Source organism: Etheostoma cragini, chromosome 8 (genome assembly GCF_013103735.1).
Source record: "Etheostoma cragini isolate CJK2018 chromosome 8, CSU_Ecrag_1.0, whole genome shotgun sequence".
NCBI classification, from domain to species: Eukaryota; Metazoa; Chordata; class Actinopteri; order Perciformes; family Percidae; genus Etheostoma; species Etheostoma cragini.
This window is the reverse complement of record NC_048414.1, coordinates 12985452-13002714: the sequence shown is the minus strand read 5'-3', so window position 1 is coordinate 13002714 and position 17263 is coordinate 12985452. Positions and strand designations below refer to the sequence as shown.

The following is a 17263-nucleotide window of genomic DNA, read 5'->3' as shown; positions in this document are numbered from 1 at the left end:
ATGATACAGTGTAACTTGTTTCTTTTAGAACTTTGTACTTCACATCCATTACCTTGACAATGTTGCCTTTTTAACCTTCCTACCACATTAATCAGATCACAACTCCCCAGATATGTCTTGTGACCATTCTTTGGTAGAGGCCCAACCCCTAGGTTGAAAACCACTGGAAAAACTTTAAAACTAGCTGCACATGGACCAGCTGCAACAGTTGAATCCCAATAACAATCTAACAATGACTACAAACTTCTCAAAGTGTAGTATTTGGTAATTTATAAGTCACAAAGGCCAAGTACTTTTACTTGTGATACTTTAAGTGCATTTTGCAGAGAATATTTAGTTTTATTTATACTTTTCCTTAAGTACACTTTTGAATGCGATTGTAATGGAGTAGTTTTACACTGTTTTATTAGTACTTTTACTTAAATAAAGGCTTTGAGTACCTTTTTCTAAACAATACTGTACTACTGTACTGTACAGTATGCAGTACAGTTGGTGTGTGCACGTGTTTTACTAAAACATATTACAGAACATACAGACACAAACTATTTGAAAAAAAGACATTTATTGCTACATTATCGGTTTGACACATGCCTTTAGGCTACTTCAAACTGTACACGTACTGTACATGTCATGATTTTATTCAGATCATTTTTGATTATTATTTGTTATTTGTTAAGCAGTGTGATAAGCAAACAAGACATACATTATTCTGCAATACTGTATTGCTCAGAGCATGAACTGTGGCTACATCTAGTGAAACTGCACAAGAGTTTTCTCATATAAAAGTAAATAGAGAAATTCACAATATTTGTATAAAAGATAAGTTACATAACTTATAAAAAAATGTAAAGAGAACATGCAAAGAGCTTGGACTACGTTCAAAGAGCAACAATTACACTGAGAAGAAGAAGGATTCTGTCCACCAGTGTATCATTAAATGTAATCCTGTCAACAGTGCTACAATATAACACATATTTGTAACAAATAACAGATTATGCCCACATGTTTAAGAACATTCACGGAAATCTGTTCATTCATAGAATGGTCAAACTCCTGCGCGCGCGCGCACACACACACACACACACACACACACACACACACACACACACACACACACACACACACAAAAACAGAACAGCTCACACACACCACAGGACAAACTGTTGTCTGAACACACAGATGTGGGAATGTCAGTCCTCTGAGCTGGTGGAAATCACGAGTGTACCTGGTAAATATTATAGTAATACACTGTCAGAAACATTTTCTGGATCAGCCAAAAAACTTAAAAACTGCAGATGACACGTTGTCACTATCGGGTTTCTTCCTTTCAGGTGTATTCAAAACATACAGACAATCAATAAATATACAAAATATGTACAAAGTATCTGCAGCTTAAAATGCATTTGTCTGTTACAAGTTAAGTTTAGGCACAAAGTTAGAAGTCCGTTTTGGAAGTGAGGAGATGATTGTTTAACTGAGAGGTGGACACCTTCCACTCTGGTCCGAATTTAAAAGAAACACTGGATGTCCAAAAACAGCTGGATGCTTCCTGGGGTGTACTTCATGCAACATCTGGACATCAAAAAGATCAAAGATAATTACAAAATGAGACCTCTCATATAAATATTATTGCAGTAAAGTTTCAAATATTGTTTGGTAGCGTTCACAACAATATTCCTAAAAGAAACATATATTTTCTGTTGGCTAAAAAATATATAACATGCATCTATCATTTTGGAAATTGATTGAAGATTTTCTCAGATGGGAACTGTTTACGCTACAAAAGTGAATGTTTCCTACTTGATTGCTGGATTTGCAGTAGTTATTATTAGATGCTCAGAGGTGGCCCATGGGGTTTGCTGGGTCTGTCAGGCTGGGATGGAACGCGAGATGCATGGACTGTGGATCCGTCATGTGTGCAGACGCCTTCTCTTCCTCTCTTCTCCGCAGACACGCTGCCTTCGGGTTCAGGTTCCTCTCTGTGGGATTCAACAATGGGTTAACGTTTGACTAAATAAAGAAGTTGAAGACGTGTACTCCTTTGTATTGCAGGTTCAGGAATTTTGGTTCTGGGAAAATACTTCAGGAATTCTGCTCTGGATGTGGACTTTTCGGTCATTATTAATCAAAGTGTATAACCAATTATTGTGTCACAGTGGCTTTAAAGCGGTTCTAATCAATGTTTGTAAATTATTGATCAATTTGACGACATGTATTGTAAAATATGTCACTCGTAACAAACCTATGGACAATGCACTAGATTTCTGTATCACTCAGCTCATTGTTTTCATTTTACGGATCGTAGCTTTAATGTTTTGGTTCACTCTCTAAGCTTTCATCAGTGTGGTTTTGGGTCAAAAGGCCCACTGTACACTACCTGCCCAGCATCAAACAGCAAACGGATAAAGTTAGTGATTAGCTCGTGAACATAGTGGAGCATTTTGCAGCTGATGATATTTCTCTCAGGAGTTAGTTGGCAGAACTAAAACTTACATTCATCAGGTGGATATGACAGAAGAAATGATAATGTGGCCCAATTTCTGCTAATTGTGTCAAAAGCCAACTGTGTTGCTACCAAGGTTTAAAAAGATATTTCACTCTGGATAAACTGTGACTAAAAACATGTTTAGAGTCTGTAACCAACTGGTTACTGTCGTACACTAACTCCCTCGTTGGTGGTTTCAATCTTCACTCTACATTACATATTTGACTTGACATTGAACCATTTTAGGACACACTGACCTCTGACTTGTTGTTCCAGGCTAAGGATCACTGCCACTGCCTGGTGCAGCACAAGCAGCTTGGTCTGTGGCTTCTCACTCTTTAGGTGCAGCTGACACATGTGGCCCAGCTCCTTAAAGGCCTCGTTGATGTCCCTCACACGCAGACGCTCACGGGCGTTGTTGGCCATCCTCCTGTCACGCTCACGTTCGGCCTTCTGCTCCGGGCTCAGATCCTCATCCTCATGGATACTACAACAATAATTTATAGTTCGGATTTATGAGAAACACTGGTAAGGATGCTAATTAACAGTTACAGATTTGACTGATGTTAAAGCTTCAGTGAATCACACATGAGAGTTGAGTTATTTTGTGGGTCTCTCTGCCCTCTGCTGGTCACTGAGCTGACATCATGTAATTGAGTCTCCTGTTGTCATCTGAGATATCCTCATTTGTTCTGTGAAATGGGCTTACATAGTATATTGACAAAATGCTAATGTGATCAAGCGCATATTTATTAATAATATAATCCATGAGTGTAATTATTTTAGAATTTTTCTTTTTTCTTTTTTGCACATCTCAACTATAGAAAGACAAGAGATGCACTTTTAGTCACCTTTTAATAAATTGTTTCATTTTCAATAATTGTCTCATTTAGTTTGAAAAAGAAACCAAAACAAAGAAACGTGTCTAGTAGAAAACGTGTTGCTGGGCGATCGTACATATGCCAACATCGATTTCCCTCACCTAGATTATAAATATAAAAAAAAAAAGAAAAACATGCTTTGTCCTTAAGTGATGTTTGAAACTGGAGACACCCGGACTCAATTTTTTTGATAATTTGTGAGATTTTTAAGATGTACAGTCTGGCCCATTTAGATTAAAAAACATGTTCATAAATCTAAAATGCTATCCTTCATCATCAACGATTAAGTCTGATTCAGCTGAAACTATTTGTTGATTTATTGATAGTTGATGAAACAGAAAAGCAATTAGAAATTGAACCCCCCCCCCCCCCTATTTGCTGTTTAATTCTCTAATTTGAATATATTTTGGGGTTTTGGACTGTTTGTCGGAGAAAGCAATCCTTTAACATCACACTGGCCTCTGGAGAATTGTAACATAGGTATTTTGATTAATTGAGAAAAATAATCGGCAGATCATTCTGTAATGAAAAAAGTTGTTAGTTGCCGACCAATGCAAGTTGCAAGTGCAGTGAAAAATCATCCTATACTGCATTTTACTCTTTTACTGAGGACAGTGGTTGGATAGTATAAAAAAACACCTTTTGTGTTTTAGAGATTTTTTTCCAATAAGCCCACCACCAAACTAGATCTTTCACTAATTTAAGTCTCAAACATTCACTTCATGTCATGCCAGCTCCTCTATTTCCTCAAATAATCAACCGCAATTTAATGCAACATGAAGAAGAAATATGAGGCAGAGCTAAATAGGCTCACTTGGACACAGCTGCCCTTCACAGCGGGGGGGTCCAACAGACGTGTTTTAAATTAGGGAAAACCAAAAGGCAAGAAGACTCTACTACTTGCCTTTGTGTGAGTGACTTTTATTTTGAAATCTGCTGTACTGGTTTACTCTCACAAAATACATACATATATAATACATATATATTCATATTTTATTATTAATGAATCATGCAAACCACAATTATTTTAGCTCAGTGAGTCTTCAATGATCACACTGAACTACTTTTTCTGACCAAGGGAAGGCTGTTTTTTTCCTACTAAGCAGGAAAGCAGGGAAGTGGTACTGTTTACCTGTTACATCCGCTGTTTTCTCCTTGTGTTTTGTGTTCGCTCTCCTCATCTGATCTCTGGCTGTCAGAGCTGTGACTGTGATTGGTGTGCATCATCTCTTCCCTATGACCACTTTCCATTTTCAGCTCCAGATTACTCTGGACTCCCTGACCTCCTGTGGGAGATCACACATAATTAAAAACATCTACAGCATAAATATTAAAAATGCAAGATTTCTTAAGTCCTGATGGCTCAAAGGTTCAAACGTTCAGATAAAAGAGGTGAAACATATAAATATGCAGCAGCCTTTACCTCCACTTTGCATGGGCTTAAGAGTCCTCTGTCTGGATGAATATGGGTGGCCATTTTGTGTGCGGCTCTGGAAGGCTGAGTGGTTGTTGTTCATATTGACAGCTTCAACCTTTATGACACACAAAAGGAATGCGATATTAATATGTTCATAAGACAGCGAGCCTGGCTCAGTCACATACAACTTTTAGATCTTACCAATGACAACTAAGTCACAAAACCAACATCTGCCTCCTCATTTCCGACGTAATGCTAGATAGATCTCTCGCTCTACAGAATTAATTTAATCTCAGACCATCTTAATCCTTCCCTTAAAACTACTATACAAACCCTACATATATCACTAATTATCTTCAGGAATGATTCACTTTGTACAGACACATCATTTAAAAAAATAAAATTGAGAGAATTTAATACCCCCCTCCCCCAAAGGATTACGCTAAAAATCCTTTCCGTATGTACTTCCACTCCAGCTGGGTCAAAATCCCCGTGTCTGCTGAAAGGGAAACATGCTGGAATGGGAACCGCACAATACAGGCGTTCCTTATCACCCCACAGTGGAATTAGAGTCTGCACATAGTGTGCACTCTCCATACAAGGGGGACGCGTCACAGCGTTCTCCCATTGTGCTCAGTTTCCTATTTCAAGGATAACCTTTACATGAGGAAAACATGTAGACATAGTGGGTGGAAAATTCCCAAAACTGAATACCAACACAAACACACACACACATACACACGTACACACACACACACACACAGAAACACACACACGCACACACACACACACATAGGATTTCAATACATGCTGCCCTGTCCTTCCGTCAAAGAAAGGGTTGCTAACCATGGCTGAAGTGGGGCAGGTGAGCGGTAGAGTGCTGGCAGATCCCAGGTGGCCGTGGAGGTTCTGGTTTAGCAAGCAGTGGATGTCGGTGGGTAGGCCGGCTGTGGGGCCCACAGCATGGTTCCTCAGGACGTGGATCACATCGTCCAGTCTGTCTAGTCTGTCCTCCACCTGAGACTACAAACAAAATGTTTTTTTGTAGCATTTGCAAAACTGGACACCGTTTTTAATATCCTCTGAGTTAAAAGCTAAGGTATCAATCTTCCCTGCTAACTCTTGGCAAGAAAGAAAATAAGCATATTTTCATAAGTTTTTAAGTCATTTCTTTAAGGTTACCATCATTCCAACTAAATTCAGTCCCCACACTTTATTTACTGTTTAAACTGTAAGTTTAGGTTTAGTTTCCCCTCATGTGTATCCATTTACAGTTTATTCTGGGTGTTTGCTGCTAAGTATAAAATCATTATATTGGTATTTTCTTTGAGTCCAAATTTGTGTAGGTATTTTTTATAGTTTTTTATATTAAGTATATATTTCTTGTCTTTTGTACTTTATTGCACTTTTTCCTTATCATATTTGCTGCTCTCATGAGTTTCATTTATTTATATATCCATTCATTTATGATACAATAATAATTTTAACACCATGCATGTGATGTCAAATTAGGTCTTTACCAATGATATAAGTGAAGACTCATAGTGTGGTGACACTGGTGCCTGAACTGAACTCCGGGGCCATATGTTGGTACCTGAGGAAGAAGACAACCAAATCAAGACCCAAAAGGTTTGGAACATACAGAATGTAAATAATATTTCACTCTGGGCAGCAGCTGCAGCAGCATGTGTTACTCCAGTTTACCTGCAGGTTCAGCTGCGTTGGGCAGCGGAGACGGAGACCTCACCGGTGTGGACGAACTGGAGGGGAAGCTGCTGCTGGTGTGATCAGGGGAATAAATCTGGCAGCAGAGCGCAAGAGAGAGAGAGAAAGAGAGAGAGAGAGAGAGAAAGAGAGAGAGAGAGAGAGAGAGAGAAGGAGGGGGAGGAGTGTGAGTAGGGCATGGATCATTTTAAAAGCACAACTTGTCATTTCTATGTAAGGTTTTACAGCTGCTGCCACAGCCTTTGGAGCAGGCTCGTAACCTGAACTAAACTCATCAATTCTGGTCATTTTACTAGTCGGTAGCCAATAAAAAGTCCAGCAGCACGTGACTAGCCCTTTATTAATATGCACTAGTCTGTTACAGGCCGTGACAAGCCACTATTTTCCTTTTGCGTTATACAGCTAGGGCTCTCAGGGCTTTGCTGTATGCTCTGATCTGACTGTTTGAACATAACACGGCATAGATGAGCCAGGCTAATTGGATTAGGGTGGTGCATACTTACAGAGGCCAGAGCTTTGCCCAAGGTATCGCCCGTCTGTGATCCTCCTGACACATGTCCCTTGCGCCCTGAGACTGAAACAAAAAAAACACCAATTGTAAGATATTGAAATAAAGACCAGATTAACCAGATCTGAAATAAGCAGTGAAGATGATATTCGCCGTTTCCTCACCTGTTGAATTCTCTGAGGTGTTGATTGATGGAGTGTGTGATGCTGTATTGTTGCGGTGAAAAGTGGACATTGGTGGGAGACCCCTGTTCATGTCAGCAGCCATCACTGAATGTAGGGAGTAGTCCTGAACAGTAAGCAAACACACATTGCAGTCAGCAGGGGTTAAAAAGTGCTGTGCTGTCAAGATCCAAAGTCCTGGAGGTAGATCTCACCAGGTGGCTGTGTTGTGGCGGCTGCAGGCTGCTGTAGCTTCCCGGCTGTGTTTGGTGGGTTGTGGCTGCTCCCAATGCACCTTCATAGCCCTGCTGGTTCAGCCCATTTACAGCACTCCAGATGTCGGGCGAATTGCTCGTCCCCTCTGAAATAGATTACAATGTTATAGCCAGCACTGTAGCAGCATCTCAAGCAGCAGTTAAATCATAAAGCTCTACAGCAGCCTATCTGTCAATCAATGGATGGAAAATGGTAATTTATATAACATATGTGACAATCTTTGTGTGAGCTCTGAGAATCATAGGAAATGTGCAGTTTTTAAAGGCTACTCAAATTTCAATGTGATACTTATTCTTTTTTCATGCCATTTTTGGAATAATTTGTTTAGGTGGTTCGTAAGAGTATATATATATTAAACAACTCTTGGATGGACTGCCATTAACGTTCCCATTCATGGTCCCCAGAGGTTGAATCCAACTGACTTGAGGGGATCCTCTTCTTACTTTCCCTCTTGCGCTACCATGAGGTGGACGTTTGGGGTTTTAAGTGAAATATCAAAAGTTGTTGGATGTATTGTAGTCAAATTTTGAAAGAATGCATTTTATCTAGCACCTTTATCTAGGCATGGTTGTTTAGTATTGTTTATGAGCTCACCAAAGAAGGTGCTTGCAAACACATTGTTGTGGGCCTTGTTGGACGAATGTGAAGATGGGTTCTGGTTGATGTCGTCATTAGTGGGAGACTGCCCATAAACCTAAAGAGAAGAGCTTGTTTAAGGCATTGTCAACTTTGAACCATGACATAATGTACACAAGCAATGTTTTTCTGTGTGTCTGTAACACTCAGACCAATGTTACTGACACAAACACATGAATATTGTGAGTGTGAGTTGAAGCAACAGTATTACAGAAACAAAGCAGAGAGCTGATGCACACTTAGAGCATTTGCGATAATCCATAAGCTGCAGATCCATGCACCTCCTCATCCGGATTTAGGAACCATTCACCATGAGAAATCCCTGGCCTAATCATGATCAGGTTTGACTGGCTTCAGAAGACTGAGATACAATTTCCTCCCAAATAAAAATTTCCTTGCAGGCCTTCTTCTTTTGTGTCCTCAGCAAGAAACCAAATAGAGAACTGAGTCTCACCCTAATGACTCTAATTAAAAAAAAAAATGAAAAACTGCAAACAGAGCTAAGAATTTAACTTTGGCTCATTTTTTTTTTTTTTTTATCTTTTAATTGTAAAGCACAAGGCTAGAAACTGCACATATACAGACAAAACACACAAACACATGCTCACTCACTCAAACCCACCAAGAGGTCTGGGCTGCACCTGCACCTCCCTCGATTGCTTTGATGTGCCCCAGGAAATGAAAATAAACCTCCCTGCACAGCATCAATGGGGTGTCAGTTACCCGGACGACAAGTTCTGTAAAGCAGGCTATTAAAGACTGTCTTGAGTATGGTAGCACACATACACACACACAAACACACGCACGCATATACGCACACACGTGCGCACGCACACACACACACACACACACACACACACACACAAACACACACACACAATCTTAAGCACACACACACGCAGCCGTGACCCTGGTTGGCATGAGTCCCATGGTGATTGTGGGCTTGGCCAAACAGAGGAGCCCCTGTCGACACTGGGCCCGTCTGAGCCGCCATGGGCAGCATATGGCGGAGGATAAAGCCAATTGTCCTCCTTACCATCAGCATAGCAGGCGACCCGTTAATAATGGTCACACCCCCGCCCCAGCACGCCCTCTCTGGCCCCCATTGGAGAGGGGCCGTCACCATGGCATCCTCTTTTAGCATAGCATTGATTTAGGAACCATCAATCACGGCATCACAAATGATAAGGGACTTTTTTCAGCAAATAAAAACCACCACTAAGGGAGAATTTAAATACTAAATAACCTTCAAATTTGCTTGAAATACTTATTTTAAACACGTGTCCTTTTTGGGCAATCTATTAGTTGCATTTTAAAAGTTATTTTGATCAACAATGTACCAAAAAAAAAAAACAGTTAGATTATTTCCCCACTGTACTGTATATGTACAAAAGCATTACCATGCTAGATGAGTGAAATATCAACTTGCTATTCAGGGCCTATGCTGTGCTCCATCACGGCCAACTCCAGCCACATGCAACCAATTTTCTGCCTCTGTGATCCACGATGTCTGGATATGGTTAGTCTCACAGAGATCAAAGCTGCCTTTGATAATGGCAGCAGCGGTGGAGGGACTGCTCCAACATAGCGGGGTTAAATCAAATAGAAATAGAAGCAATCTGCTTCATGTCAAGATGTTTTCTGCTGCTAGGCTTGACTACATGGTGCTTTGCTAACAGGAAGCAAGAGTCTCACCGGTGCATTTCAACATGAGATTGTTAAAACCACAAGTGAGTGAGGTGTTACTGAGCATTATTTTAGGGGCTGTGTATGGTGAGTTGTTAGAGGTTGTTTGATACGTAGGTAATCTTGATTTTGATTATCAAAGGATAACATTCTTAACTTGGTGTAGATGCTTTTAATGGGGAACCAAACAAACAAACAAACAAGTGAGCAATAGGCAAAGTTGTACCTTTACCTTGTAACTCTGGCAAGTTAAAACTACTGAAGTAAGAACAAGAATGATCTTACATACCATCTACACACAACTCTTCAAGGAATAATAATGACACATTCCACACAAACATATATGACCTCCCCAAAACACAAAAACCTTTCTCACTCACACACACACACACACACACACACACACACACACACACACACACGATTCCATCAGATAAAACTGCCTTCCATCCCAACAAATGTTCTGTGCAGAGCAGGATGCATCCCCACCAACTCTGAAAGGCCTCATTAAAAGGTATATGCAAATGAGAAAATGTTAAGTTATAATTCTCTTAACTTTTATACAGGTTGCACGTGAATGAATTTTCTCCTGATGCAACAAATTGGATGTCAGTTAGAGAACACTTTCTTTAACCACTATTACATCTATGGATACATCTGGAAACCAGTGATTCATTATGCAAGTCAACAAACAAACAGACCATCTGAGAAGACTACCAAAGAGTCTAGGAGCATCATCACCAAACAAACAGTTCCATGTGTCCTCTGAAATATAAAACATAAACATATGTAATAAATGTACTCACTGGTTTCATGTTGTGGCAATACATCAATGAGTTGTTGCCTGTGCCAGAGACAGGATGAGCACAGTACATAACTCCGTCTGGTTCAGTGCAAGACTCCAAGCTCTCAATACAGTCCACAAGCAGCTTGTCTGACCGTGTCTTTACTCATGTGGATGTAGTCCACATGCACTCCTTTCCCTAACATACCCCTGCTGGTCATGCAGCTACCCGCAGACATCTTATGCAAATAAGGGCTGGACCATTCCAGGCTGCAGAGAGGGGTGGCCAAGGGTTGATGCTACTACTGTACTACAAGCCTGGTCTAGAATATTATAAGCAGACTTTTTTAATTTATTAAAGAGAAGTATAACAATAAACATAGTCAGGCTATAGTTTTAGGAGTGTGCTGATTATTACGGAGTATGTTTGTGCAAAATGGCATCATTAAAGTATCTTGTAATAATCAGGGAATTCCCCACCAACGCATGAACAAACACCTTGATCACACCAGGGAAAAGGAAAGAAAAGCTATAACCAGTGTGGGTTATACATTTTGTTATTCAGCTGTCATCCTTTTCATGTGACAGCCTATGTTGGTGTAACATCATATGAAAGCAAGCTCAGAAATCCCCATAAGCAGTGAGGACGGTGACAATGATTATCTCCTGTTAGTCAGGTAGAGGTTTCCAGTAAACAGAGGTTACCACACCCCTTTCTGACCTACATGTACAAATAGATCCAAATCTTTAGTTTGTAGGCACGTGTAGCGTGTTGAGCTCCTCCAGTGGCTGGGCTAAAAGTTATTTATACATAGCTTGTCTAGGTGTTGTGTTAATGTAAAACACTTAAACAGACAGACTTCCTGTGATAAGTGAAATCCACTGTCCACTGCCCTGGTGCTGAAACTGACAGTGACCCACTGAATGTAGGTCACCACACCACTAAGATTTATGATTTTCAGGTACTTCAGGACGGTCGTGTCAGTAAAATGTCACAGAAAGTCTATTGTTCATTTTATTAATACGTGAACAGCCAGAATATAGGGTGTGTAAACAGTAGAAGGAGCTGACCTGCTTTACTTTGTGCCGTGTTTTCTGTATGTTACATAAACACAATTTGCCATAGAGGGGGGAAAAAACACTGCAGTTGGCGTGATGCTCAGTATGTCACACTGTCCTGGCAAGGCCTTTTGTCCTGGATAGACCTCATAAGAATCCAATCAAATAATTCCTACTGAGACATCAGCTCAGTCTTTATCTTGAACTCGTTGTCTTACTAACCCTCCGGTGTTTACACTGAAGTCACATGGGACTGTGTGTAATGTGGAATCTTTCCAGAACATCTATTTCTATTTAGGTCATTAGCAAACTACATGTTGTGCTTCCCCAATGTATGACTCTTAATGCACAGCTAAGTGCAGTTGAAAAATAGTCAATTTATATTTTTTAGTTTTTGGGTTTTAATGAACCAATAGTATTTAAGAAGTTATCTATCCTGTTATTTAAGCAGCAGAAACAAAATAAAAACTCCTTCATCTTCAACAGAACAATCACTTGTGGGTCTTTCCTTCTTTTTTTAGGAATGGTGTTCTACAGTTCACATTTTTTTACTAACAAAATTATTTACAAATGTTACAGGAACAACAGTAGCTACTGAATGACCTTTTCCTCTGACAGATCTTAGTTCTCCTAAGCATGCATAACACACACACACACACACACACACACACACACACGCACACACATCTTGGGTAAGTGATCCAAGAGCAAATATATACAGTCCCCTAACCCTGAACTTTGCATCAATCTTAGTTAATTGCAGTCTTGTCAGGAGTGCGATTATTCAAACAGGTAATGCAAATGTTAATGAGTTCAAATTTGCATATCTTTATTTTCCCATGGTTTAAATGTCATTGGTTATGACGCTATACAATGAAGAATGTCACTCCTGATGGCCCCCTGATACGTTGTTGACCATTAGGAGGCCAAAAAAGAGCAACTGGAGGAGAAATAAAGAGGGGAAAAAATTAAGACTTTTATGTGTAAAAGAAATAAAAACACATGCACACAATCACACAATCACTGCAGCCCCCTTAGTTATAACATTCAGAATATATTAGTGAAAGGAAAAAAAATCTATATCTTTAATCTATACTTTGTCTATAAAGAAAGAAAGCCTTCATCCATTTGCAGTCTGAAGTCATGGTTGTCCTTTTACTAGAAGATATGCTGTTGTGCACACTACGGCTGCAACACACATTTCTAGTGTTGCTGGCATATTGCTCATCGTCATGCGCCTGATTTGACATGGCTTAAATAACTATCTTCCTGCCAGTGATTGGCATTCACACAAGAAGGGGTGAGTGGGACTGGGGAGCAGATGGTGACATTCCACATGACCAAACTGATCAATCAGCATGCTGAGGCGCAGGTGCAGCACAGGCGGGCAGCACCACACCATCTATTTCACCATCTACGGGGCACAAACACATGGGCACCAATCGTGGCTCCCTGAGGGTCTGCATGCTCCTCTGTCCCGCTGTGCCAAGGTTGATGACATCAGAATTTCCCATCCGCTCTTCCAAAAGAAGCCAAGAAAAAAAGGGGAAAAAAACGCTGTGTAAAATCTGCAATGACATCCCGGCCTGGGATAGGTTGTGTAAGTGACGTCAAAGCCAGGGACTCCCATTTTCAATTGTGGTACTGAAATGATAAACCAGAAGGAAACATGGCTTACCTACACATTTTGGAATTAACATTGTTATTTATGGGATTTGATAACAGTATTTGAGGAGTAAACTGTCTAAAATGTCTTCCTTATTGCAGGCACACTGTGGATACTTTATAGGACCCCATCCTAATATTCAGATTGAGCGTTTGCAAAAAGATAACCTTTAGTCACTTTTAATAATCTGCCGATAGTTTTTTTCAATTACCGGTAATTCATTAATTGCCTTGATTAATTAAGTTATTACAAAGCCTATCATCATTTACCATAACCCAAAGTGATATATTATGACAAATTGCTTCTTCTTTTTTTGTCCACAAAGAACATTCTCACGATTTAACAGCTGAAACACTCAAATTTTCCTTAAAGCATGAACAAAACAAGCTGCCAATTTATGTTCTGTTGATGGATTAATCAATTAATCAACTAATCCTTTCAGCTCTAGTTACTTAGTTCCTATCAATTTAAACAACAAATCCTTTGGATGAGTACTTGTGTGCTTGAACTAGAAGTAGGTTACCAACAACAGTTGTGCTGATTTTGTCAGACAAATAAAAACAGTTTGGATGATATTGTACATCAAACATATGCCTTTCTTAACAGTTTTTTGTTTCTACTAAAGCAATTCATACAAAAAAATAAATGTAAATAATTCCATTGCGTGGACATTTCAGTGAATGCATAGCAAACTATTACTAAACCTGCTACACAGAGGTAGGCATAGAGAGAGAAGCGTGTTGGCTGTGGGGTTTGATACCTGCTGGCGTGACTCTGTGCTGAGGATCTACTGTTTCTTCAGGATAAGACCTGAGCATGGCAGGCTGATCTTAAAGTCTGGCCTGAGTGCAGGAAGAAGTGGGGGTTGTAAGAGGATTGGAGCACAGAGCACGTGTGAGCAAGACTCACCAACCTCTGCACCACGGTGACCTCGCTGTCCCACATTCACCAGTTCCTACGAAGACGAAGGTAGCTTTAGGTCACTGCCAGTCTAATGTGTGACCTGCTTTTATTTCCAGGGAGCAAGTTATGAAATCTAAAAAATAAATATGTAATTAAATTAAATATCTCTTGTAATTAAATTAAATTAAAAACTAAAAAACAATGTTAGGTTCTTGCTGATCATCCTGAGTGGGGGATTATGGTCAGCTTTTTCTTTATATATTTCTCATTACATTTACATATGTCTTTGAACATTAAGTAGCCTGCATTTAAGTTTAAGGGGGAAATGATTTGCAGGTGTGTAAAAAATAACATTTTGGGTAAAATTTGAATAATCAAGCAATGTCTCACATGTCTCAAAACTAAGTAGCTACGTAAATTGAGTAAATCGTTACTGTGTCGTATTTGGCTACGTGGGTAGCTAAGGCCACACAAATGGCAGCAACTTTGGTCAGAGTGTTGGGCAAATCTTAACATTTGGAGGAATGAGCAAGGGCAAAGACTACTGAGATGAGACCTTAAAGCCCAAATCAGAAGTGACAGGAGATTGACAGTAAAATAAATCAGTCCAGAATAGCCAGCAACCGGAGGTCAAAAATAGAGTGAGAAAACAATGACTAACAAGGAAACAACATTTTCTTGAGATTTAGATGAAGTGTCACTGTTACACACCTCCGGTGTTGTTAACAAGCCAGCAAATGATGAGGTGTGATGGATGTTTGTGTGATACGTTATGGAGAGAAGGAGAAATTGCCAAGAATAGTTAAATGTTGAAGCAAATTACACCAGCAATTAAAAATGAGACCTCTAGGCCATCTGATCATAATTGAAGCATGTTAAGTGAAAAAATGTTTTACAATTTCCGAGACCGATCTCAGCCATTTTACTCACCACAACTAAATTATATAATCCTAAAACTGAAAATTGCTGATCTTAGATTTTAATCCAATTTATAGTTTTCATTTTTTTTAAAGAACACAAGACAAAAAAAAAAAAAACGTTTGTGAAAAAAAAGTCAAGTTCACTGTAATATCTATATGGCCTTTAGTACACTAACTGGAGGTTTTATTTGATTGTCATACACCAGAGGCTGTAGAGCTAAACTACAAGACCATAGATTCTGCTCAGAAGAGTGGCAAATCTTATCACACATGATATATGTAATACATGATATATGTAATATTTGAAGCTGCTCCACCCCAACCTTATGGCCCACTTCACATGGCTTCCTCCTCATATGTTCACTAATTGTGAATAATTTGATATCTGCACAACATCTCTCCTTACTTGTTTACAAACAATAAATATTTCACATGTGCTTACATAATTGCAAAAGGGTTGTTTAATGTTTTCTTAGTTAGTTTTTTAAAATAATATCAGATTAGTAAACAAAATGAGCATTTGGAACATTGGATGAATGGTTGCTGATAATGGGAAATGTAGATATTGCATTAAAGATCAGCCCCCCACTCAGATCAGCTGGTATCTTGACTATAATGGAGTGAAATTGAAATTTGTAAGTGACCCCAAACTTTTGACCGGTATATATATAGTTGTGTCCCAAACTCAATACATTTCAGAATAATGTTGTCATTCACGCTGTAAAAATCTTTTGTGAAACTCAAAAAAGTGTACACTAGATTTTCTTCTTGTGTTCCAGGGTGCAGTGGTTGGTGGAGAAAGTGAGTGTGTTTGACGCCATTTAAATTATATACTAACAAGCCAGATGTTTCCAACTAATGGGAAGGTTTAAGGCGAACATTTTATAAACACCATGCACACCACCCAAACACTTTTCAAAGACAATTCATAGGACTCAATTGTCATTTTTGTGAATTATTTAAATTATTAATTATTTTAAATTGATTTATGTCAAACACAGGGAATCAAACAACACTCATAACAAATATGATGTGATTATGTATAAATCAACATGGTGACATAAGTATCTTCACCAGTCAAGCTTTTCTTATTCTAGTGTCATCATTTTCATTCTAATACTGGTATTTAAATACCTGATTACTGGAACATAGCCTACTGATATCCATAATATCGTATAAATTCAGTGTCCTTGTAAGGCAAACACAAACCCAATTGGACTCTGGATTATCATTAGAAAATAAAGTACTTAAATCAGTTTTTTTTATTTCAGTACCTCCTGTCTCTTAGATTTTTGATCACAATCAACATGTTTTATTTGTAAGGCGTTACCTTTCATCCATTCAGACTGTACTGGTACATTTGTCTATGTTTGTGCTAGTGAAACAGCTAACCAAAATAAAGAAGGTTATAACACTGGAAAATACCTTTGTCTCACACACACACACACACACACACACATATACACACACACACCAGAAGTAGTCATGTCAAAGACTGCTTGTCAATTCTGTGCACCGAAGTCACAACATAGGACTAACAGAAAAATAGTACCATTGTGTGCTAATAGACTTTAAATAAACAAAACTGGAGCAGAGCAACTTCACATCTTGCAAACAAACAGAAGCCAAGTAGCAACATTTCTATTATCCCCTCTTGTTCTTACTTTGCTTATCTCAAGAGTTACTGTGTACATGTCCATACATGCCTTTACCTTGTGTGCATGAGTCTATTGCTGTCTTGCGTTATATTTCATGACCATGGTGTCAGCGGAGCACTGGAGTAACATTACTAGTTTCCATCAATAGATGGCAGCATAAAATAAGTCATGATGAAAGAAATTATTTAGGTCTTGTTTTTCTTGACCTGGTGGTTTCATTTCTCTGAATTTCCATATTTATATTTTCTTGCTACTAATTATAAGTAAGTTAAAAACAATAATTGTAATGTACATGTGTGTAATATGTGTCATTTTACAGCAGGGTTACTGGTGTGGCATAAGTTAACGTTATATTTATATCTGGTACAGACAGCCACAATCCAATTCATCCTCGCAGGTTATTTTTTCGCCAGCTGTGTCTCAGATGTCAGCCGAAGGGAAAAAAAAATAGTCAGCTGTGTGATGAGCAAAGAGAAATCTTGGAACAATCTGTTTGGT

General features: G+C 39.0%; 1 protein-coding gene across 1 annotated transcript; it reads right to left on the bottom strand.

The window, feature by feature from the left end:
* Positions 1-543: 543 nt before the first annotated feature.
* LOC117949644 (transcription factor 12-like) lies at positions 544-10789 on the bottom strand. The gene is made up of 13 exons (XM_034880109.1): positions 10582-10789; positions 8048-8147; positions 7393-7538; positions 7181-7304; positions 7012-7082; positions 6488-6584; positions 6304-6377; positions 5630-5806; positions 4790-4898; positions 4499-4652; positions 2743-2972; positions 1801-1979; positions 544-1572 (listed from the first exon to the last, which is right to left on the bottom strand). The coding sequence occupies exons 1-12, from the start codon at positions 10648-10650 to the stop codon at positions 1837-1839; spliced, it is 1494 nt and encodes a 497-aa protein (XP_034736000.1). The 5' UTR covers positions 10651-10789; the 3' UTR covers positions 544-1572; positions 1801-1836.
* Between the last annotated feature and the right edge of the window lie 6474 nt (positions 10790-17263).